General features: G+C 37.8%; 1 protein-coding gene across 1 annotated transcript; it reads left to right on the plus strand.

The window, feature by feature from the left end:
* Positions 1-1,999: 1,999 nt before the first annotated feature.
* On the plus strand, positions 2,000-26,824 carry LOC138320699 (uncharacterized). Its single transcript, XM_069263867.1, has 13 exons — positions 2,000-2,308; positions 2,501-2,628; positions 3,127-3,274; positions 3,471-3,563; positions 3,802-3,933; positions 4,202-4,374; positions 4,512-4,626; positions 21,947-22,047; positions 22,486-22,595; positions 23,445-23,592; positions 24,478-24,623; positions 25,049-25,139; positions 26,024-26,824. The coding sequence occupies exons 1-13, from the start codon at positions 2,104-2,106 to the stop codon at positions 26,246-26,248; spliced, it is 1,815 nt and encodes a 604-aa protein (XP_069119968.1). The 5' UTR covers positions 2,000-2,103; the 3' UTR covers positions 26,249-26,824.
* The last annotated feature ends 505 nt before the right edge of the window (positions 26,825-27,329 follow it).

The following is a 27,329-nucleotide window of genomic DNA, read 5'->3' on the forward strand; positions in this document are numbered from 1 at the left end:
TCTTGTATTGATAGATATGTATATATGTGTGTAACGTGTGTATGTTAGAATGTTTCTTTCTTTATTTATGTATTGTTTTCTGTAAACTCTTCAATATTGGAGGAAATAAAGGAAATAATAATAACTGACTGTAATAGGTTTTAACCCCCTCCCTCCTCCTCTTACGTTTCCTATTTATAATATGAACTACATGTAATAAAATATGTTTCTTAATATCCTTCCGATGCTGGCTAACGAAGAGAAACGTAATTAAGAAAGCAACAGATTGACAGGAGAAAGATACCAAGGCACGGGATGTGATGAACTCTAAGTAAAGCAGCGAGACAAGAACAGCGATCAGTACAACTTCAGTCGTCAGCATCGGGAGTGATTACAAATACATACACTTCAATAAATTAAGTAATTATTTACATTTATTAAAATAAACTCTCTCTCTCTCTCTCTTTCTCTCTCTCTCTCTCTCTCTCTCTCTCTCTCTCTCTCTCTAAAATCTTGTAAATCTGTATATTTTTGCCATTTTTGTATTCTCAGTTATATAATTCTGTAGGGAGAGGGCTTCATATAAGTTGGAAAACTTATGTCCAATCCCATTGTATATAAAATTACACAATGAAATATGTTTAAATCAAAAATAAAGAATTTATAAGTGAGAAGGATTCGTGACTGTCCCTTTACATTACTATGCACCATGCGAGACGCCTATGAACCGGGAATAAAAACCATTTTTCTTAACAAATATTTGTCTTATCGAGTCAAACGAAACACCAATGTAAAGTTTATTAAATTTCACAACTTTCATTACTGCTTTAAGTACGGAATATTTAGCGGATATGTCTTAAATTTGCGTTAAAAAATACGACAGCTCATGAAATGACGGCCCGCTTCAGAAAGTAAGACGGTAACCCTCGCACCCGCAAGCTACATCAAAGGCTGCGCCGGCGGATATCAAAGAAAATCAGTCGTCGCACAAACAAAAGCCCCTGCCTTGTACTTCCCCAAAACCCAGTATTACTTATCCTTCTCGTATACGTCCTTGATATAATGTATCATTTCCAGTTACCGTATGTTGTGAAACAACTGAGCTATTACCTATTTGCCCACATAGAAAATAGTCGCATGAAAAGAAGAATCGTTATTCATACCAAGCTTGATCAGAGTAAACAACGGGTCATTATCCACGTGGATTATTATCGTTACTATAACTAAGAAAATAAATCCGAGAATACTTAATGAAAACATATGAAAATGCATGCATATGACAGTAACGAATTCTAATATGTCCCTTTACATCCCTTCTCTCCACTCACTTGTCAATCTGGATCACATCAGTTTAATTCTCTATCAATCCAACAAAGAGACTCACAGTTGTAGATTAATTTCAATAATATCCACTATTAATTAAATGCCTGACCGGGTGGGGTGTGTTGCTTGGTGTCTGCGGCGGCATGCTTCAGTGATATAGCACTATAAAAAGGGCAACAGTTTCACTATACAAGACTAGACACAACATGAATATACACGCATTTTACTGCATACATGGGAGGCCGTCCTTACATGACCATAGCTGTTAATAGGACGTTGATTAATCAAACAAACAAACAATGCACCAGAAAAATGATAAAAACCAAGAGATTGGACTTCATGTTGGAGAAAAATCAAAATTAATTGATCGATACGTAAATAAATAAATTTATCAAAACAAATTGAAGAGAGAGAAAAAGAAATCCAAAGTCACAAGACAAAGTAATTGGCAGGTTGGTGGAATCACACATATTTCACAGCACAACAAAAATTAACAAATTAATGTTTGTTTTTTTCTTTTATTTATGTGCACTTGTAATTTATATTTTCATTATAAATAGAGCAGAAAAAATAGACTTCATTTGAAATACCTGGCCAGGATTTATCACGACTATGTAAACACCAAAGTCACAACATCAGTCACGTGATCTGGGTATATCTACTTATCTTAATAACGCATCGATAAAATTTGCGGCTATTTTTATATGATATCAACTCCTGTACCTACATGTATACGTATATCTCTATTGTGTCAGATAAAATACAATGGCGACAACGTCACGACAACCATAACATTTAACAATGACAATTGTAAAATGTCTTGCTCGTTTTGTGTTTCTCCTCCTTCTTCATCCGTATGTCTGTTCGTCCGTGGTGTTAACATCAGAGAATGGACTCATATCGATTACGTCAGCTGATGTTTTGGCGGCGGCAGACGAGTCCACAGTGTTGACGTCGCCGGGCGACTCTACATCATTAACGTCGGAGGAACATACCTTATTAGACGGTAAGACTCAGTTGAGAATTAGTTGTCTATAGCAATTCTGTTAAATACGTATTAGCATTTATTCAATTTTCAATAAGAGTGTGTAAAACATGTCCTTCATTATTTAATTAGTCAATAAGAGAGGTCTAAAATTTATCTACATTTTTAATATTTTATTTTATAATTTATGTACCGAATCAGTGTCTGTTCCAGATACCTTTCCTCGCAAATCAAATGAGATGGGCAGGACGTTTCAAAAGCCTTCTTACTCTGAAGACGAGGACAGAAAGAGAAACAACATTGACGACATCGTCGCTGGAGTCATTAAAGAAGCAGAACTGGTGAGACTTCAATACACAATTATACAGTTTTTACTATGTGATGGCAGTGTGAAAGCTTTGGTAAGGCCTAGTGGTGGGGGTTATATTTTAAACATCTTGAAATATTTTTTTTATGATTTGTATGTAAAGCAGAAAAAACAACAGGTTAGACTAGTTTTGATGACAGGCGATAGTAATTCCCAATTCTTTTTCGACGAAAACCCTTAGAGATTTTTCAAATTAAGATACCGTACTAAAGCAAGACTCGGATATCAGGTAATGCTACTTATGTATCTAGACGGTTCAGCATTGTCCCTTACCACCAAGTACTACCATTACATTGTCTAATAGCCACTTTCACTTGTTCTAATGATATTGACGATTTTTCTCTTTTCACCAAGTACTTCAAGAGTGTTCATTGTCCCTTTTCACTTTCACATGTAAAAAATATACAAACGAATTTTCACTTCAGTTTACTTTTTTATTGGTTGACATTTCCATTCTTTCTATCCCACACAGAACAACCCAGTGGTATTAAGGTCATGGCGAGTCAATCCTCCACCGACTGACCGACGGACAGTGTCCGTGGACAGCACAGTGGTCACTTTGTTGGTGGAGGTTCACAGTAAAGGGGTCAGCCCTCGATTCCAGGTTCACGACCCTACAGGTAGGTAAGAGGTCACATAAAAACAGCCCTTCAGAAGTTAGACCTCCATTCAAGGTTTGGCAGTTTACGCTTCCTTGAATTATTGACCTTTTAAGTTTAGAGTGAAGTTCGTTCCAGAATCATAGTGTTATCATACTGAATCAGAGATCCCCCCAGTAAAACTTAGATGTTTGGACTGTATTTATGTTGGTTGCAGGTGCTGTTGTAAACCCTACGGACGATAGAAACGTGACGATGGAAGTGGACAGTAACCGTCTGAAGATAATGAAGATTAAACACCCAATGCAAGGTATTACAACACTTACCTGTATATACTACCGATCAGAAACACTATGAAATGTGGTCTCTACTAACAACTAGTAAACAGACATCAATCTTCATTTCATTATCTGAAATATATTTTTACAAGGTTCGCCATTATTTCCATGAAATATTCCCACAGTTTCGAGAACCATTACAACATAACTCAATTTAAAGCGTCATCATAAACACATATCCTAAGTTTCGATGTTATGGTTCTATTGAAGGAGAATGGGTGATACTGTTTCTATCGAAACAACACGAATACAACGTCACCATCAGAGGTAGTTCAATGATCCAGTTTAAATATAGGTTTATGGATGGATGGGGGATTCCTCTGTCCGGCCGACCAGTTGTCGGTAAGTTTTCTTACTTATGTTCATACTTAACAATTTTCTTCTCAAAAATATGCCGAATTACTCTACGGAGTGCTGCAACTAAGACGATAGCGCCCCTGTTTCAACAAATATAGATGTCCTCAATCGAGCTTTGGAATCTGGCGATGGCCCATTAGTATTTGCTTTTGCTTTTGGTTCAAAAACATTTTGTCTGCAATTCCGACAGTCATCTAACAAAGAAAGTGATGTTGAACCATGACTTATCTACCTTTATACGGCTTACGTCTAGGTTCTAACGTCACTCTCCGGATACAACTACTAGGAGAAAAGGATGTACAGACCTTAACGGAAGTGTCGTTGATGACGGTGGCGGGAACGACCATTTTGTCGAGACAACTTGGGGAGGCCAAGGGTCGTCGTCACATGACATACATTGCCCATAATATAAGGATTCCAGGGGAGGTAATATGGAAAAAATATGTATTCAATAACATTTTGAAACAATGCCAGATTTTCGTCGTGAACACTTACCTAATACAAAATTATATTTTATTCCATTGCTTACAGGTCTAATATGTATCCTCTTTTACTTTTCATAGGACTTTCGAGTCGGTATCCGTGGAGTTGATATGCGGTCCAACGTCATCGAACGGACACTAATTAACCCTATTTTGCCAGACGGCATCAAGTTATCACTGAAGTCTCTAACGCCAGGTAGGGTTTGTTTTACTAAACACCATATTACTGAAGGCTCTAGCGCCAGGTAGGGTTTGTTTTACTACTCACCATATCACTGAAGGCTCTAACGCCAGGTAGGGTTTGTTTTACTACACACCATATCACTGAAGTCTCTAACGCCAGGTAGGGTTTGTTTTACTACACACCATATCACTGAAGTCTCTAACGCCAGGTAGGGTTTGTTTTACTACACACCATATCACTGAAGTCTCTAACGCCAGGTAGGGTTTGTTTTACTACACACCATATCACTGAAGGCTCTAACGCCAGGTAGGGTTTGTTTTACTACTCACCATATTACTGAAGGCTCTAACGCCAGGTAGGGTTTGTTTTACTAAACACCATATCACTGAAGACTCTAACGCCAGGTAGGGTTTGTTTAACTACACACCATATCACTGAAGGCTCTAACGCCAGGTAGGGTTTGTTTTACAACACACCATATCACTGAAGGCTCTAACGCCAGGTAGGGTTTGTTTTACTACACACCATATCACTGAAGTCTCTAACGCCAGGTAGGGTTTGTTTTACTAAACACCATATCACTGAAGACTCTAACGCCAGGTAGGGTTTGTTTTTACTAACACACCATATCACTGAAGGCTCTAACGCCAGGTAGGGTTTGTTTTACTACACACCATATCACTGAAGGCTCTAACGCCAGGTAGGGTTTGTTTTACTACACACCATATCACTGAAGGCTCTAACGCCAGGTAGGGTTTGTTTTACTAAACACCATATCACTGAAGTCTCTAACGCCAGGTAGGGTTTGTTTTTACTACACACCATATCACTGAAGTCTCTAACGCCAGGTAGGGTTTGTTTTACTACACACCATATCACTGAAGGCTCTAACGCCAGGTAGGGTTTGTTTTACTAAACACCATATCACTGAAGTCTCTAACGCCAGGTAGGGTTTGTTTTACTACACACCATATCACTGAAAGCTCTAACGCCAGGTAGGGTTTGTTTTACTACACACCATATCACTGAAGGCTCTAACGCCAGGTAGGGTTTGTTTTACAACACACCATATCACTGAAGTCTCTAACGCCAGGTAGGGGTTGTTTTACTACACACCATATCACTGAAGTCTCTAACGCCAGGTAGGGTTTGTTTTACTACACACCATATCACTGAAGTCTCTAACGCCAGGTAGGGTTTGTTTTACTAAACACCATATCACTGAAGGCTCTAACGCCAGGTAGGGTTTGTTTTACAACACACCATATCACTGAAGGCTCTAACGCCAAGTAGGGTTTGTTTTACTACACACCATATCACTGAAGGCTCTAACGCCAAGTAGGGTTTGGTTTACTACACACCATATCACTGAAGGCTCTAACGCCAGGTAGGGTTTATTTTACTACACACCATATCACTGAAGGCTCTAACGCCAGGTAGGGTTTGTTTTACTACACACCATATCACTGAAGGCTCTAACGCCAGGTAGGGTTTGTTTTACTACACACCATATCACTGAAGGCTCTAACGCCAGGTAGGGTTTGTTTTACTAAACACCATATCACTGAAGTCTCTAACGCCAGGTAGGGTTTGTTTTACTACTCACCATATCACTGAAGGCTCTAACGCCAGGTAGGGTTTGTTTTACTACACACCATATCACTGAAGTCTCTAACACCAGGTAGGTTTTTTTTTTTACTACACACCATATCACTGAAGGCTCTAACGCCAAGTAAGGTTTGTTTTACTACTCACCATATCACTGAAGGCTCTAACACCAGGTAGGGTTTGTTTTACTACACACCATATCACTGAAGGCTCTAACGCCAGGTAGGGTTTGTTTTACTACTCACCATATCACTGAAGTCTCTAACACCAGGTAGGGTTTGTTTTACTACACACCATATTACTGAAGTCTCTAACGCCAGGTAGGGTTTGTTTTACTACACACCATATCACTGAAGGCTCTAACACCAGGTAGGGTTTGTTTTACTACACACCATATCACTGAAGGCTCTAACGCCAGGTAGGATTTGTTTTACTACACACCATATCACTGAAGTCTCTAACACCAGGTAGGGTTTGTTTTACTACACACCATATCACTGAAGGCTCTAACGCCAGGTAGGGTTTCTTTTACTACACACCATATCACTGAAGGCTCTAACGCCAGGTAGGGGTTTGTTTTACTACACACCATATCACTGAAGGCTCTAACGCCAGGTAGGGTTTGTTTTACTACTCCCCATATCACTGAAGTCTCTAACACCAGGTAGGGTTTATTTTACTACACACCATATCACTGAAGTCTCTAACACCAGGTAGGGTTTGTTTTACTACACACCATATCACTGAAGGCTCTAACGCCAGGTAGTGTTTGTTTTACTTAACACCATATCACTGAAGGCTCTAACGCCAGGTAGGGTTTGTTTTACTTAACACCATATCACTGAAGTCTCTAACGCCAGGTAGGGTTTGTTTTACTACTCACCATATCACTGAAGGCTCTAACGCCAGGTAGGGTTTGTTTTACTACTCACCATATCACTGAAGTCTCTAACACCAGGTAGGGTTTATTTTACTACACACCATATCACTGAAGTCTCTAACGCCAGGTAGGGTTTGTTTTACTACACACCATATCACTGAAGGCTCTAACGCCAGGTAGGGTTTGTTTTACTACACACCATATCACTGAAGGCTCTAACGCCAGGTAGGGTTTGTTTTACTACTCACCATATCACTGAAGTCTCTAACACCAGGTAGGGTTTATTTTACTACACACCATATCACTGAAGTCTCTAACACCAGGTAGGGTTTGTTTTACTACACACCATATCACTGAAGGCTCTAACGCCAGGTAGGGTTTGTTTTACTACACACCATATCACTGAAGGCTCTAACGCCAGGTAGGGTTTGTTTTACTTAACACCATATCACTGAAGTCTCTAACGCCAGGTAGGGTTTGTTTTACTACTCACCATATCACTGAAGGCTCTAACGCCAGGTAGGGTTTGTTTTACTACTCACCATATCACTGAAGTCTCTAACACCAGGTAGGGTTTATCTTACTACACACCATATCACTGAAGACTCTAACGCCAGGTAGGGTTTGTTTTACTACTCACCATATTACTGAAGGCTCTAACGCCAGGTAGGGTTTGTTTTACTAAACACCATATCACTGAAGACTCTAACGCCAGGTAGGGTTTGTTTAACTACACACCATATCACTGAAAGCTCTAACGCCAGGTAGGGTTTGTTTTACTACACACCATATCACTGAAGGCTCTAACGCCAGGTAGGGTTTGTTTTACAACACACCATATCACTGAAGGCTCTAACGCCAGGTAGGGGTTGTTTTACTACACACCATATCACTGAAGTCTCTAACGCCAGGTAGGGTTTGTTTTACTAAACACCATATCACTGAAGACTCTAACGCCAGGTAGGGGTTGTTTTACTACACACCATATCACTGAAGGCTCTAACGCCAGGTAGGGTTTGTTTTACTTAACACCATATCACTGAAGTCTCTAACGCCAAGTAGGGTTTGTTTTACTACACACCATATCACTGAAGGCTCTAACGCCAAGTAGGGTTTGTTTTACTACACACCATATCACTGAAGTCTCTAACGCCAGGTAGGGTTTGTTTTACTACACACCATATCACTGAAGTCTCTAACGCCAGGTAGGGTTTGTTTTACTACTCACCATATCACTGAAGGCTCTAACGCCAGGTAGGGTTTGTTTTACTACTCACCATATCACTGAAGTCTCTAACACCAGGTAGGGTTTATTTTACTACACACCATATCACTGAAGGCTCTAACGCCAGGTAGGGTTTGTTTTACTACACACCATATCACTGAAGGCTCTAACGCCAGGTAGGGTTTGTTTTACTACACACCATATCACTGAAGGCTCTAACGCCAGGTAGGGTTTGTTTTACTACTCACCATATCACTGAAGTCTCTAACACCAGGTAGGGTTTATTTTACTACACACCATATCACTGAAGTCTCTAACACCAGGTAGGGTTTGTTTTACTACACACCATATCACTGAAGGCTCTAACGCCAGGTAGGGTTTGTTTTACTACACACCATATCACTGAAGGCTCTAACGCCAGGTAGGGTTTGTTTTACTTAACACCATATCACTAAAGTCTCTAACGCCAGGTAGGGTTTGTTTTACTACTCACCATATCACTGAAGGCTCTAACGCCAGGTAGGGTTTGTTTTACTACTCACCATATCACTGAAGTCTCTAACACCAGGTAGGGTTTGTTTTACTAAACACCATATCACTGAAGACTCTAACGCCAGGTAGGGTTTGTTTTACTAAACACCATATCACTGAAGGCTCTAACGCCAGGTAGGGTTTGTTTTACAACACACCATATCACTGAAGGCTCTAACGCCAAGTAGGGTTTGTTTTACTACACACCATATCACTGAAGGCTCTAACGCCAGGTAGGGTTTGTTTTACTTAACACCATATCACTAAAGTCTCTAACGCCAGGTAGGGTTTGTTTTAATACTCACCATATCACTGAAGGCTCTAACGCCAGGTAGGGTTTGTTTTACTACTCACCATATCACTGAAGTCTCTAACACCAGGTAGGGTTTATCTTACTACACACCATATCACTGAAGGCTCTAACGCCAGGTAGGGTTTGTTTTACTACTCACCATATTACTGAAGGCTCTAACGCCAGGTAGGGTTTGTTTTACTAAACACCATATCACTGAAGACTCTAACGCCAGGTAGGGTTTGTTTAACTACACACCATATCACTGAAAGCTCTAACGCCAGGTAGGGTTTGTTTTACTACACACCATATCACTGAAGGCTCTAACGCCAGGTAGGGTTTGTTTTACAACACACCATATCACTGAAGGCTCTAACGCCAGGTAGGGGTTGTTTTACTACACACCATATCACTGAAGTCTCTAACGCCAGGTAGGGTTTGTTTTACTAAACACCATATCACTGAAGACTCTAACGCCAGGTAGGGTTTGTTTTACTAAACACCATATCACTGAAGGCTCTAACGCCAGGTAGGGTTTGTTTTACAACACACCATATCACTGAAGGCTCTAACGCCAAGTAGGGTTTGTTTTACTACACACCATATCACTGAAGGCTCTAACGCCAAGTAGGGTTTGGTTTACTACACACCATATCACTGAAGTCTCTAACGCCAGGTAGGGTTTGTTTTACTACACACCATATCACTGAAGGCTCTAACGCCAGGTAGGGTTTGTTTTACTACACACCATATCACTGAAGGCTCTAACGCCAGGTAGTGTTTGTTTTACTTAACACCATATCACTGAAGTCTCTAACGCCAGGTAGGGTTTGTTTTACTACACACCATATCACTGAAGGCTCTAACGCCAGGTAGGGTTTGTTTTACTACTCACCATATCACTGAAGTCTCTAACACCAGGTAGGGTTTATTTTACTACTCACCATATTACTGAAGGCTCTAACGCCAGGTAGGGTTTGTTTTACTAAACACCATATCACTGAAGACTCTAACGCCAGGTAGGGTTTGTTTAACTACACACCATATCACTGAAAGCTCTAACGCCAGGTAGGGTTTGTTTTACTACACACCATATCACTGAAGGCTCTAACGCCAGGTAGGGTTTGTTTTACAACACACCATATCACTGAAGTCTCTAACGCCAGGTAGGGGTTGTTTTACTACACACCATATCACTGAAGTCTCTAACGCCAGGTAGGGTTTGTTTTACTACTCACCATATCACTGAAGGCTCTAACGCCAGGTAGGGTTTGTTTTACTACTCACCATATCACTGAAGTCTCTAACACCAGGTAGGGTTTATCTTACTACACACCATATCACTGAAGGCTCTAACGCCAGGTAGGGTTTGTTTTACTACTCACCATATTACTGAAGGCTCTAACGCCAGGTAGGGTTTGTTTTACTAAACACCATATCACTGAAGACTCTAACGCCAGGTAGGGTTTGTTTAACTACACACCATATCACTGAAAGCTCTAACGCCAGGTAGGGTTTGTTTTACTACACACCATATCACTGAAGGCTCTAACGCCAGGTAGGGTTTGTTTTACAACACACCATATCACTGAAGGCTCTAACGCCAGGTAGGGGTTGTTTTACTACACACCATATCACTGAAGTCTCTAACGCCAGGTAGGGTTTGTTTTACTAAACACCATATCACTGAAGACTCTAACGCCAGGTAGGGTTTGTTTTACTAAACACCATATCACTGAAGGCTCTAACGCCAGGTAGGGTTTGTTTTACAACACACCATATCACTGAAGGCTCTAACGCCAAGTAGGGTTTGTTTTACTACACACCATATCACCGAAGGCTCTAACGCCAAGTAGGGTTTGGTTTACTACACACCATATCACTGAAGTCTCTAACGCCAGGTAGGGTTTGTTTTACTACACACCATATCACTGAAGGCTCTAACGCCAGGTAGGGTTTGTTTTACTACACACCATATCACTGAAGGCTCTAACGCCAGGTAGTGTTTGTTTTACTTAACACCATATCACTGAAGTCTCTAACGCCAGGTAGGGTTTGTTTTACTACTCACCATATCACTGAAGGCTCTAACGCCAGGTAGGGTTTGTTTTACTACTCACCATATCACTGAAGTCTCTAACACCAGGTAGGGTTTATTTTACTACTCACCATATTACTGAAGGCTCTAACGCCAGGTAGGGTTTGTTTTACTAAAACACCATATCACTGAAGACTCTAACGCCAGGTAGGGTTTGTTTAACTACACACCATATCACTGAAAGCTCTAACGCCAGGTAGGGTTTGTTTTACTACACACCATATCACTGAAGGCTCTAACGCCAGGTAGGGTTTGTTTTACAACACACCATATCACTGAAGTCTCTAACGCCAGGTAGGGGTTGTTTTACTACACACCATATCACTGAAGTCTCTAACGCCAGGTAGGGTTTGTTTTACTAAACACCATATCACTGAAGGCTCTAACGCCAGGTAGGGTTTGTTTTACAACACACCATATCACTGAAGGCTCTAACGCCAAGTAGGGTTTGTTTTACTACACACCATATCACTGAAGGCTCTAACGCCAAGTAGGGTTTGGTTTACTACACACCATATCACTGAAGGCTCTAACGCCAGGTAGGGTTTATTTTACTAAACACCATATCACTGAAGTCTCTAACGCCAGGTAGGGTTTGTTTTACTACACACCATATCACTGAAGGCTCTAACGCCAGGTAGGGTTTGTTTTACTAAACACCATATCACTGAAGTCTCTAACGCCAGGTAGGGTTTGTTTTACTACTCACCATATCACTGAAGGCTCTAACGCCAGGTAGGGTTTGTTTTACTACACACCATATCACTGAAGGCTCTAACGCCAGGTAGGGTTTGTTTTACTATACACCATATCACTGAAAGCTCTAAAGCCAGGTAGGTTTTTTTTTACTACACACCATATCACTGAAGGCTCTAACGCCAAGTAAGGTTTGTTTTACTACTCACCATATCACTGAAGTCTCTAACGCCAGGTAGGGTTTATTTTACTAAACACCATATCACTGAAGTCTCTAACGCCAGGTAGGGTTTGTTTTACTACACACCATATCACTGAAGGCTCTAACGCCAGGTAGGGGTTGTTTTACTACACACCATATCACTGAAGTCTCTAACACCAGGTAGGGTTTGTTTTACTACACACCATATCACTGAAGTCTCTAACGCCAGGTAGGGTTTGTTTTACTACACACCATATCACTGAAAGCTCTAATGCCAGGTAGGGTTTGTTTTACTACACACCATATCACTGAAGGCTCTAACGCCAGGTAGGGTTTGTTTTACAACACACCATATCACTGAAGTCTCTAACGCCAGGTAGGGGTTGTTTTACTACACACCATATCACTGAAGTCTCTAACGCCAGGTAGGGTTTGTTTTACTAAACACCATATCACTGAAGGCTCTAACGCCAGGTAGGGTTTGTTTTACAACACACCATATCACTGAAGGCTCTAACGCCAGTAGGGTTTGTTTTACTACACACCATATCACTGAAGGCTCTAACGCCAAGTAGGGTTTGGTTTACTACACACCATATCACTGAAGGCTCTAACGCCAGGTAGGGTTTTTTTACTAAACACCATATCACTGAAGTCTCTAACGCCAGGTAGGGTTTGTTTTACTACACACCATATCACTGAAGGCTCTAACGCCAGGTAGGGTTTGTTTTACTAAACACCATATCACTGAAGTCTCTAACGCCAGGTAGGGTTTGTTTTACTACTCACCATATCACTGAAGGCTCTAACGCCAGGTAGGGTTTGTTTTACTACACACCATATCACTGAAGGCTCTAACGCCAGGTAGGGTTTGTTTTACTATACACCATATCACTGAAAGCTCTAAAGCCAGGTAGGTTTTTTTTTACTACACACCATATCACTGAAGGCTCTAACGCCAAGTAAGGTTTGTTTTACTACTCACCATATCACTGAAGTCTCTAACGCCAGGTAGGGTTTATTTTACTAAACACCATATCACTGAAGTCTCTAACGCCAGGTAGGGTTTGTTTTACTACACACCATATCACTGAAGGCTCTAACGCCAGGTAGGGGTTGTTTTACTACACACCATATCACTGAAGTCTCTAACACCAGGTAGGGTTTGTTTTACTACACACCATATCACTGAAGTCTCTAACGCCAGGTAGGGTTTGTTTTACTACACACCATATCACTGAAGGCTCTAATGCCAGGTAGGGTTTGTTTTACTACACACCATATCACGGTTTTACTACACACCATATCACTGTTTTACTACACACCATATCACTGTTTTACTACACACCATATCACTGTTTTACTACACACCATATCACTGTTTTACTACACACCATATCAACCTCTGCTGTCATTATAGGATGGGCTAGATATGGGAGATGAACCTGTTATTTTGTTGTATGTATTTCAAGTGAAGCTACATTATTACATTTGTATTTTTGTTATTCCCATTGCAACAACATGTCACCATTAGAAACCTTATAATGCAATCTCACTGAAACATCTCGCTCCACCAAAGGTAAAGCACGCGTTATGCTCTACAAAAGATAATCATGGTATGACTTTTTGATATTTCTGTATTCCTATGACTAACATCATTCGTTTCAAATGAATTTGGTGCGAAGCAGATTAGATCATACAACATCCGTCTTCTATAGATGATCCAGGTTGTTGAAGTCGATAAAATAATATTCACTCTTTCTCATTACTATTTTATTTTCTTTGTCGATAATGAATTAAGTCCACTTTTTATTACTGTAAATATCACCATACGCCAAATGAAGCCACTGGACTCATAAGAAACTGATGGGAAACTGTGTTGCAGTTCGAGTCCTTGACATTCGTGTATAAATATGCTAGTTTGGTCTTTTGACGTACATCACCTGAACGACATGGCAGCCATTGGTGTAATTCGCTTGTGTCCATTGTTTACATTTGTTGTCTCCAAACCAAACACCAATATTAACTAGATTTGATCGCGATCAAAACACGGGATTTCCACCTATGTAATGATATAAGTAATGTTAGCGAACAGACGATTGCTTGAACGAACGAACGATCTCACTCAATATTAATCAGAAAGCGTTTCTTACGAAAGTAGTCTGGTCCAACCGAAAAACAGATTTAGGGGAATCCCCTTTTGGACACTAGAGTCATAGAGAGGTGAATATATCGGAACCTGCTGATTGGATATATTCAGGGTACATCATTGTAAAGAATTTTGATGTGAATTTGTTTGGTTCTGTGGTTTCAAAACTCCCGGGTATTTTCCCCAACATAGCACCGGTTTTGCTTAAACATTCGGTGTCACAGGTGACAGCTCTGCCACAAACATAAAAGGTTTTGAACCTGTCAGTTATTGGGTTTGTGCATTACCTTTCTTTGATTAAATGTACGTCCTATCAATAGCTAGGTTCACGTAAGGACGGTTTCCCATACATGAGGTGTAGCTACGCATGTAATTTTACGTGTATTAACGCAAACATGGCGATTGTGTACATTGTTCATGTAGAACTTAAAACATCTCGAAATTAAAGTATTCAAGTTGGGTATAGGTAACAACCAGCCAAATGAAAAACAAAAGACCTTCGAAACGGCCCGTGTGTAACGAAGGTTGAGCCCAGGACAGAATTTTAACCCGGCCGCTGATTGGCTGGCTAATCTTGAATTTCAAAAGTAAAAATGTTTTCTGACAGGTAATTATTCCTTGATAACCATATGAATTTGGAAATTCAGATTGAGATTTAGGTTCAAAATATCAATTTTGTTAATGAATAGGTGAAAACATTAGAATTTCAGGTTTTTTAAAAGTGCAAAAATTCTCCTTTTCTTATGAAGATCTTGGACCAATGCGGAATAACACGTACGATTAGAGTTTTAGTATTAGATATGGATTATCTCCCTTTGGCCACATGCCACATCATGTAATCACAACTCAAAATCGCTGAAAGTTCTATACCTCCGCCATTTTGAATCATATGACATTGAAATTGGTCATTTTATGTGTCTGAAAGCATGATCTTTCACATCCAATTCAAAACATTTCACCTTTGAATTTTCATGAATTACGCTAAAATTTACGTTAAAAAATGAACGAAACGCCATATTCGGAGGGGTGTATTTCCACCATTTTCAAATTCCTGATTTTGAAATTATAACTCTGTACAGACAATATATCAATGTCTACATTTACATAAAATCAACACCCTAAATTAAATCATAAAGGCCCTACGAGCTCACAAATTACGGAAAAAAAAAGAAAACATACAGGTTTAGAGGCGCTGAAACGCGCAAGGACAAATATAAACTAAAATTTCGATTTTCGATGTCCTATATCTCCGCCATTTTGAATCTTATGACCTTGAAGCATGATCTTTCACATCCAATTCAAAACATTTCACCTTTGAATTTTCATGAATTACGCTAAAATTTACGTTAAAAAATGAACGAAACGCCATATTCGGAGGTCTATATTTCCGCCATTTTCAAATTCATGTCTTTGAAATTAAAAACCAGAACAGACAATAGGCTAAAGCTTACAATTACAAAAATTCAACACTCTACATGAGATGATAAAGGCCCTACGTAACGGAAAAAAAATAAGAAAATAAAACAAACAGCCATATTTGGAGAGCTATATTTCCGCCATTTTTCTATATAACCCCTTAAAAATAAATAAATTTTGAAGACAAAAGTTCATACAACACAGGTATGAAAAATCAACACTGTACATACAGGTTTAAAGGCGCTGAAACGTCTCGTGCAAGGACAAATATAAACTAAAATTTCGATTTTTGATGTCCTATATCTCCGCCATTTTGAATCTTATGACCTTGAACTTGGTCATTTTATGTGTCTGAAAGCATGATCTTTCACATCCAATTCAAAACATTTCACCTTTGAATTTTCATGAATTACGCTAAAATCTACGTTAAAAATGAACGAAACGCCATATTCGGAGGTCTATATTTCCGCCATTTTCAAATTCATGTCTTTGAAATTAAAAACCTGTACAGACAATAGGCTAAAGCTTACAATTACAAAAATTCAACACTCTACATGAGATGATAAAGGCCCTACGTAACGGAAAAAAATAAGAAAATAAAACAAACAGCCATATTTGGAGAGCTATATTTCCGCCATTTTTCTATATAACCCCTTAAAAATAAATAACTTTTGAAGACAAAAGTTCATACAACACAGGTATGAAAAATCAACACTGTACATACAGGTTTAAAGGCGCTGAAACGTCTCGTGCAAGGACAAATATAAACTAAAATTTCGATTTTTGATGTCCTATATCTCCGCCATTTTGAATCTTATGACCTTGAACTTGGTCATTTTATGTGTCTGAAAGCATGATCTTTCACATCCAATTCAAAACATTTCACCTTTGAATTTTCATGAATTACACTAAAATCTACGTTAAAAATGAACGAAACGCCATATTCAGAGGTCTATATTTCCGCCATTTTCAAATTCATGTCTTTGAAATTAAAAACCAGTACAGACAATAGGCTAAAGCTAACATTTACAAAAATTCAACACTCTACATGAGATGATAAAGGCCCTACGAGCTCACAAATAACGGAAAAAAAAAATAAGAAAATGAAACAAATTGCCATATTTGGAGAGCTATGTTTCCGCCATTTTTTCTATATAACCCCTTAAAAAATAAATAACTTTTGAAGACAAAAGTTCATACAACACAGGTATGAAAAATCAACACTGTACATACAGGTTTAAAGGCGCTGAAACGTCTCGTGCAAGGACAAATATAAACTAAAATTTCGATTTTTGATGTCCTATATCTCCGCCATTTTGAATCTTATGACCTTGAACTTGGTCATTTTATGTGTCTGAAAGCATGATCTTTCACATCCAATTCAAAACATTTCACCTTTGAATTTTCATGAATTACGCTAAAATCTACGTTAAAAATGAACGAAACGCCATATTCGGAGGTCTATATTTCCGCCATTTTCAAATTCATGTCTTTGAAATTAAAAACCAGTACAGACAATAGGCTAAAGCTAACATTTACAAAAATTCAACACTCTACATGAGATGATAAAGGCCCTACGAGCTCACAAATAACGGAAAAAAAATAAGAAAAATGAAACAAATTGCCATATTTGGAGAGCTATATTTCCGCCATTTTTCTATATAACCCCTTAAAAATAAATAACTTTTGAAGACAAAAGTTCATACAACATAGGTATGAAAAATCAACACTGTACAACAGGTTTAAAGGCGCTGAAACGTCTCGGGCAAGGACAAATATAAACTAAAAATTTGATTTTTGATGTCCTATATCTCCGCCATTTTTTGATCATATGACCTTGAAATTAGTCATTTTATGTACCTGAGAACATGCTCTTTCATATGCGCACTTCGAAACATTTCTATGGTAAAGTTCATTTTTGACCTTTGTTTGGACCTCATTTGACCCCCTAGTGAACTCGTGACCTTGACATAATTTCTGATAACAAGTAATGAGAAAAAAAACGTGAATTATCGTGATCTACATGGAGAATGAAACGCACATGTTGTGTAGCGTACGGTTATGAAATTATGAGCGTTTAAAGTTCGTTCGAAAAAAGCAGTTTTTTTACGTCTGTGACCTTGACCTTGAACGTTATCCTCCAAAGTCGAGCGCACATTTCAAGCACTCATGTACGTACATAACGTGTCCAAATTTCAGCGCTCTACACCTTTTATTTATAAAGAAGAAGTCGTTTAAAGATTTAAAGCTTTTTGAATCCTGTGACCTTGAATGAATGTCAAGGTCAATAAAAGGAATAAGTTCTGTAGACATTCGTCCATGCTATATCTATACAAAAATTCAAGCATGTATGTTAAGTATTAAAGGCGCTGAAACCTTTAAAATTTTTGGCGGGAAAACGCCAAAATAGCCGTTTTTTTCAAAGGCCTATATCTCCGCCATTTTGGATCTCATGACCTTAAAACTTGTCATTATATATAATCTGAGGGCATGACCTTTCATATTCAACTTTCAAAATTTTTCTGTGGTAAATTTCGTTTTTGACCTTTGTTTGACCCCGTAGCGAACTCTTGACCTTGACATAATCTCTGATAACATGCATGGGAAAAGCACGCGCAATGTCACGATCTGTCTGAATAACAAAACGTGAACGATGTACAGCGTACAGTAATGAAGTTATGAGCGTTTAAACTTCGTTCCAAAAAATTGTTTTTTACGTCTGTGACCTTGACCTTGAACATTTTTGTAAAAAAATCGAACGTACATTTCCAGATCTTATGTACATTCATAACATGTCCAAAGTTTGAGCGTCGTACCTTATTCCGTCCTGAGATATCCTGCTAACAAGATTTGTGGAAATAAGAAAAAAAAAGAAAAATAAGAATAAGAAGAAACTAGATTTGATCGCGATCAAAACACGGGATTTCCACCTATGTAATGATATAAGTAATGTTAGCGAACAGACGATTGCTTGAACGAACGGGCGATCTCACTCAATATTAATCAGAAAGCGTTTCTTACGAAAGTAGTCTGGTTCAACCGAAAAAAAACAGATTTAGGGGGAATCCCCCTTTGGGCACAAGATTTCATAGAGAGGTGAATATATAGGAGCCTGCTGATTGGATATATTCAGGGTACACCAGTTAATGGTTTATGTGTGGGTCGGACAAATACATGTAGATGTAAAATTTATAAAGAATTTTGATAACTTCATTTAACCTGAATAGTAGCAAACGTTAACACTGGTCCTCTATAGGTTCTGTGATCTCAAAACGGCCGGGTAGTTTCTCAAATTGAACCGGTTGTGTTATTTGAACATCCGGTGTCACAGGTGACAGCTCTGCCACACACATAAAAGGTTTTTTAAACCTGTCAGTTATTGGGTTTGTGCCATTACTTTTGTTGTTTGTTTGTTCAAATGTACGTCCTATTAACAGCTAGGGTCCACGTAAGGACGGCCTCCCATGGTATGCGGTGTAGCTACACATGTACGTGTTATTTTACGCAAACATGTGTACATTGTTCATATATACGTGTACAATGTAGAACTTAAAACATCTCGAAAAGTATTCAAAACTAAATGAAGAAAGACCTTCGAAACGGCCCGTGTGTATGAGCCCAGGACAGAATTTTAACCCGGCCGCTGATTGGCTGGCTTACTATGAATTTCAAAATTAAAAATGTTTTCTGACAGGTAATTATTCCTTGATAACCGTGATATAAATTTGGAAATTCAGATTGAGATTTAGGTTCAAAATATCAATTTTGATAATGAATAGGTAAACACATTAGAATTTGAGGTTTTTTAAAAGTGCAAAAATTCTCCTTTTCTGATGAAGATCTTGGACCAATGCGCAATAAACACGTACGATTAGAGTTTTAGTATTAGATACCGATTATCTCCCTTTGGCCACATCATCATGTAATCACAACTCAAAATCGCTGAAAGTTCTATACCTCCGCCATTTTGAATCATATGACATTGAAATTGGTCATTTTAAGTGTCTGAAAGCATGATCTTTCACATCCAATTCAAAACATTTCACCTTTGAATTTTCATGAATTACCCTAAAATTTACGTTAAAAAATGAACGAAACGCCATGATTCGGAGGTCTATATTTCCGCCATTTTCAAATTCATGTCTTTGAAATTAAAAACCTGTACAGACAATAGGCTAAAGCTTTACATTTACAAAAATTCAACACTCAACATGAGATGATAAAGGCCCTACGAGCTCACAAATAACGAAAAAATAAGAAAATTTGAAACAAATGTGCCATATTTGGAGAGCTATATTTCCGCCATTTTTTTCTATATAACCCCTTAAAAATAAATAACTTTTGAAGACAAAAGTTCATACAACACAGGTATGAAAAATCAACACTGTACATACAGGTTTAAAGGCGCTGAAACGTCTCGTGCAAGGACAAATAAAAACTAAAATTTCGATTTTCGATGTCCTATATCTCCGCCATTTTGAATCTTATGACCTTTGAACTTGGTCATTTTATGTGTCTGAAAGCATGATCTTTCACATCCAATTCAAAACATTTCACCTTTGAATTTTCATGAATTACCCTAAAATTTACGTTAAAAAATGAACGAAACGCCATATTCGGAGGTCTGTATTTTCCGCCATTTTCAAATTCATGTCTTTGAAATTAAAAACCTGTACAGACAATAGGCTAAAGCTAACATTTACAAAAAATCAACACCCTATATGAGACGATAAAGGCCCTACGAGCTCACAAATAACGGACAAAATAAGAAAATGAAACAAATTGCCATATTTGGAGAGCTATATATTCGCCATTTTTCTATATAACCCCTTAAAAATAAATAACTTTTGAAGACAAAAGTTCATACAACACAGGTATGAAAAATCAACACTGTACATACAGGTTTAAAGGCGCTGAAACGTCTCGTGCAAGGACAAATAAAAACTAAAAATTCGATTTTCGATGTCCTATATCTCCGCCAATTTGAATCTTATGACCTTGAACTTGGTCATTTTATGTGTCTGAAAGCATGATCTTTCACATCCGATTCAAAAACATTTCACCTTTGAATTTTCATGAATTACCCTAAAATTTACGTTAAAAAATGAACGAAACGCCATATTCGGAGGTCTATATTTTCCGCCATTTTCAAATTCACATGTCTTTGAAATTAAAAACCTGTACAGACAATAGGCTAAAGCTTACATTTACAAAAAATCAACACTCTAAATGAGATGATAAAGGGCCCTACGAGCTCACTTTATCTCCAAACCAAACACCAATATTAATAAAAAAAAAAAAAAAAAGGAAGGGAAAACCATAACAATAAAAGAAAAATCAATCGAATATATTTCCAAAGATGATTGATACTCTTAGTTATTGGCCTTTTGTATGCGTGTCTTTGATTCGCTCGGTGTCGGTGCGAAACACCTCAGCGCAGTAATAGTGTGGATTTTATATCCGTATCTGGATGCAGACAAATACCAATGCTAATGCTGCCCTCGAATGATAACATATATAGCTGTAATTGACTTATTCTAGAGGTACAGGTATAGAGAGCGACAGGGAACTTAACGAACAGGACTGGCCACCGGTCTATAGAATATTGAAAAGATAATTAATATTTGGTTTGATTATTTTTGTCTCTACTATTTGTCTAATTCTAGAAAGTTTCAAACTAGGGGGGGATCTAGTGAAGAACTGAGGATATCTGATCAACAACTTAGGATCTGTTGGTCAGTCTAGACAACGACGGATATCACCACAAACCTGTACAGATAAATTCCAACCCTCTGTGGGACAACACTCCGAAACAAATGAATGTAGTGCTTCTTCTTTCTGTTGCACAATACCCTCTCATGGTGTAGGCGATCACCTGGAGTTATTCAGCGAGTAGACAAAACGTTTCCCTTTTGCTTACTTTAGCAATTATATATAACGTTATAAATATTGTTTAATGCGACTTTGTTCCTGCTATAAGGTTCGGTTATCGCCTCCGAATATGCTAATTTGACATAGTTGTTTGACAGTACTTTACCTAAATTTGTGTGGCTGGTGTCGTCAACGAAGTAGATGATTACACTCCCGGAACATATGGTTCTTTCCTCATTATACACATGCAAGATATTCTATAAAAATCGACGCGTATGTCTGCCTGTTCGATCTACATTGTAGTTTATATATCAAAGTCGCGACTGTATCTTTGTTCGACCACTGTTTTCTATATATACCACAGGTACCGTGCAGACGGGCGGGTGGTATCTCCTCCAGTACAGAATTACTAACGATGGCACAGGAGGAGGTAACTTCACAGTAACAGCAGTCTCCGACACACCCGTAAGAACTTCAAACAATATTAATAATTTCAATTATTTACTAGTGTTGTTATTTTAGTGTGAAAGCATCTGCTGTTGTTCAGATGAAAAGTTTCGCCTCATAGTATTGTTAACCGCTGGGATATTTCTCCGCTAACTTATCTATTGTAGATGTTATAACGTATTTGCTCTGCGTCCTTCATCTTTATTCAGTTGGTCGTTTTATACATTGCAGAAATATATCCCGTGTTCATAATCGGTTCAATTAATGGCACAAGAATATAACTTACAACAAAATATTTGAACTTCAAATGATAAAGGTTAGAATCTATGAACTTTTCAAAGGCCAAGTTAGTAACTAGTAACTGGTTGAAGTTGAAATTTGTAATACAGAAATTCACTTTAAAATTATTTATATTTAAAACTGGACTTTTATTTGACGATGTTCAATTCCTTTCAGTACCTTACGTTTACCGTCATACCAGATTGTGTATACGTCAGAGCTGGACAACACACATATGGTAACGTCACTGTTGACGTCTCAGAATACGCTGTTCCTGGTACAAAAAGGTAAAACTATACTCAATGTATATGTATAATCAATGAACCTTAAACTAGATCTAAGATAACCGACTAAACAATAGCAGTAGATGAAATAGTCTTATCGATAAACCAGATATTCAAATACAAATAAAACACTTCAATCCATATCAAATATCTGAATAAAAATATATTTTCATATTGATCAATTTTAAAGATGCTCCACCGCTGACAAATGGTAATCTTTCACTATCAAAAACAGGAGCAGACGATTTAGTATTTTTCTACAGTTACAAAAGTTACTTACTTTACACAATTACCACCATTGAAAAGTTTGAGCTTCTAATTTTACTTCAAGTTAAAAATATGAAAAAGAATTAATTGCATCCCGAAAAAAATCAGTGGTACTATATCTTATATGGAATGAAGTGATTATTGCGCATGCACCAAAGGCTAAATAAATTATTTAATGTTATTTTTTGTGTTAATTAGGCATATATATACACGATTAAACACCAATTATTGTTCAAATGATGAATATCATATATGCTCTGTCGGCGGTGGAGCATCTTTAGGAATATTTTAACTTTTTTTTGCAATGAATTCTAACACTCACTTAAACCTAGTGTTTTCATGACCTCTTGAACTCTGATTATGGTATTATTACGCCAGAGCCTAACTGAAAATGTTTATATTGGAAAATAACACACATTGGGCCTAGTAGCAACATATGGATACTGTGCAGTGGCAATGTAAATATTCATAAATAGCATTTGCATTTTACTGTTGTCCTCACTATATATAAAACGGATGCACTGTGTCGACATGATGACTATGATGCTATTCAAAATGTTCATTATACATATTATTTGTTAACAGTGATGTCATCGTTCGAGCAACAAATACATCCGGGGACTTCCAGTTCTCCAGCCGAGAACTCTCTATTGTTGAACCTCCTACTGGTGCCGATACGCATGCGCCTGATTTTTCCACTACAAATATTATTGATAACTGCGACTCCGCTCAGGTATTTAGAAATATTGGAGTACACTATGAAATACGAAAATTCCCCTTTCAAAATAAAAATAATTTATTTTGGAATTTATTTTAAATTCGTTTCATTTCCATATACATAAGGATGGATATTCTTATTTCTACCCTACCGCACAGAGATACCTGCACTTCCGGATAAGATTTCTGTGTCTTAATTAACCAAGGCTAGACAGCCTGCACACGTAGAACATATTCGCGTGATAAACAGGAAGTTGTAAAACGTCATATGCAAATAAACATTAATTTGTGCAGTCCAATTGGACAATTCATATCACCTTTGACCCCAAGCTCGTGCTTTGCGCACCGTGCTGAACTTTGATCTAATGATCATCACAATCGGAAGTCCGTTTGCCTTCACATATTTCGTTGATGTTTACGCGGTGATATAAAATAAATATATATGTTTATAATTCTTTGACTTTGAATAATTCAACGTGGTATATATTCTTGTATGTTACAATGCAACGAGTTTGACAAAGTTTGTGCCAAAGTAAAATAATAGAATTAGTAAATAAATACTGTGTTCGCTTTTTGAAATTAAGTAGACTATTACTAGTTTTAAACATTTTCCCTTTGGAAATTATAAGGGCAGAATAAGGCTCATTCCCTACCTAGAGAGAAAGACAGGGAAACCATTGGATGAGATTCACGACAGTTTAACCCTAGGCAAACCTCGAGTTGGACAGTCATGGATCTCCTACTCGGGTTGAAATTTATCTGTCCTACCCTCAAGGTAGGGAACGATCATATTAACCTTGACAATTCAAATGAAATGAAAATGATGCCAAGGGACATGTTTAAGTTGATCGTAATAACAGGTGATCTGGTGCATGTGTTTTCTTACACTGAACTTTTACAGTCCAGTACTTGGGAGGTGATATTTCAAGTCCAGGATGACGAATCCGGTATCCGCAAGGTTGATGTTGATGACCACACAGTTTCCACCATCACCATGGAAACGTTTGATGATGGCCAAGCCAACAAGCCAGTCAACGGACACTTAAGGTATAGATTTTAAGAAATTTCCTAACAAATAGATTAACATCATATCATTTTAAAAATAGAAATAGCCTGATGTTCTGCTTTGAACATTGATGACATCCACAAAACAACGCTAGGTCACCATACGAGGATTGGATAGTTACAACAGAATCTCTTAACAACAAGAATAGCTTTAAATATCAGAACAGATCAACTTCCATCTTTTATATGTCAAAAGTGGTCCAAATATTATAGGAAATAAAAAATGATATCTGTGTACTTTACCCAATCACGCGGATTTCTTGCTTTCACTTTAAGATTCGTCATTTAAACAAGAGTAATTTTGATTAATAAATTATTAGTTGGTGTATAACTTGTTCTCCAAAAGCATTTATTTAATGAAACTTTTCTATATAATAAAGTGTAAATACCCTGTTTCTGTGTCTCAGTATACAGTGCTCCAGACAGCAGGTGACGGTGATTGTGGATGACGTGGAGGGCAATGAGGGACGCTATCTAGTCACACACGTCCGTCATCAGGTGATATTTCTACCTTACCTGGTCATTCTTTTATCATATCTTTTTAGAATTTTATTCGGGTAAAGTAATAACAAAACTTTGGTAAGGATCAATTAAAAATGTTTGCATCGTCACAAGGATATCACCTCTGATGGATTATTAGCCTATCTATCCTTGGTGTTTATGTCTGTGTTATTTCCATATCTAATATCACTATATTATAACTTGCATATGTACTTAGAGCTACATTAGAAATGTTAATTTAAATAGATACGAATCTTACGAACCACGTTCCACCTCATCACAATAACAATGGTTACATAATCACATGATCATATAACTAATCAAAGTACATATACTTGCACAATACCTTTCTCCAAACATTCACTGATTTGTCACCGGTTTTAGCCGTGGGAGATTTCTCTGTCAACCCCAGGGTATCACAGATTGCGCGCGCTAACCTTTTGAACCTGAAGACAATTATGTGAAGTCATGGCTTCATGCGATGTGACCGTGGTGTGCATTGTCGATGACGTCATCAATATTGACTTGCTGACAATGGAACCATGTTCATGTCGCGATGAAAATGCTTCTTTTTAGTCTATTTTCTATTCTTTTTCTTTTGTAAATGGGAGAAAAAGAATCATTCCCTACCTATGAGAGTGTGACAACAAAATCACAACCCTCTGAGGAATTCCTGAATGTCCAATCCTCGGCAAGCATCGGGTTGGACGTTCGTGAATTACCCCTCGGGTTGTGATTTTGTTGTCACACCCTCTAGGTAGGGAAAGATTCTATTAGTCTTTCCACCAACCTGCCAAAAATACAACTCGCAATAGTGGCCCCGTCCAAGTATATATTTTCTATTAGTCGTATATTGACGTTATTTACTTGTATTGTTGTAGATGACTCCGTCGTCGAGCGCCACTGGGATAGGGGCATCACATGGGGCACACATTACGGCCATCTTTACAGGAATTTTAGCGGCTTTTCTGTTGGTGGTGATTTTTGTGACTGTTACCATACAGTGTAAAATGAGATTCTCGCAAAAACGGATTGCTGTGTCTCGTGACACTAGTAACAAAGACAACAAAACGACGTCACGGAGAATGGTCATGGAAACGTTTTGATGTAATACAGGCCTATTATAGACAAATGTAAAACTCTTCTCAAATATATTAAATATGTAAAGCAAGATGATACTTCTAAGCGAACACTAAAATTCAATGAATTATTTATATGGAAACTTTCTGGCATGTTTATTAAGTCATGCATCTACCATTAATCGCAGATTATTTCCGGCACAGGTAGTTACATATATGTATTAATGGGAAATGTTTATTCTACATATTCTATACTATTAGCTGTATGAGTTGTTAAGCACGACCATTCTACAGTTTCTGGTTAAGACGTATTAAGATTGTTTCGACTGATTGGCGAGAACGTTCATAAAATGTACCTGGGCCAAGTGTCTATTACCTTAACTTTAAGGAATCCCTTAGCTTAAAATACTCCATAGGTAAGCACTACACAGGTTAAGGGAAAATCTTACGATAAGGAGCTTTTCTTAACATTTGTTGTGCATTCCTATGGAGAACTTTAAGTCAGAGAATTCCAAAAAGTTACGGAATATTGATGCAACTGTGCTTTGACATATGAATATATTAAATGGAGTATGGAATGATGTTTCACGCCTTGTCCAGAGACATCGCTAAAATATCCATTTCTTTACATTAGCAACATAGTTTTGTAAGTTTCGTTCTACAAGCTTTGGTCAGGACCAATTTTTAAAACATAAGTTGAAGTATTCAACGACACGGAAATGGTATATTATTCATAACAGGCAGATAAAGGGTATCAAATGGTTGAAATGTAGGTTAGAGAAGCAATTTGTGGCGACTTACGTAGTCTAATACTAATACTCTGTACCTATATATAGAAGTATAATTATAAAGATATACATAGACAGGGATCATACAACCTTATTGTAATGGCTACACTAGCCAATTGACTGAGAGGCAGTATGAATGAAGATAACGTGCCATCAGCACATATATGTGGACGACTGGCAAGGCACTCTCTAACATATAATTTAAACACAATTTTATATACAACAAAGAATGTATTGATTTAAGAACATTTTACATATGCATAATAACATTAAGTGGAATTTTCAATCAAATCGATTATCTATTCTTCATACAGTTCGGC

Source organism: Argopecten irradians, chromosome 4, assembly GCF_041381155.1.
Source record: "Argopecten irradians isolate NY chromosome 4, Ai_NY, whole genome shotgun sequence".
Lineage (NCBI taxonomy): Eukaryota > Metazoa > Mollusca > Bivalvia > Pectinida > Pectinidae > Argopecten > Argopecten irradians.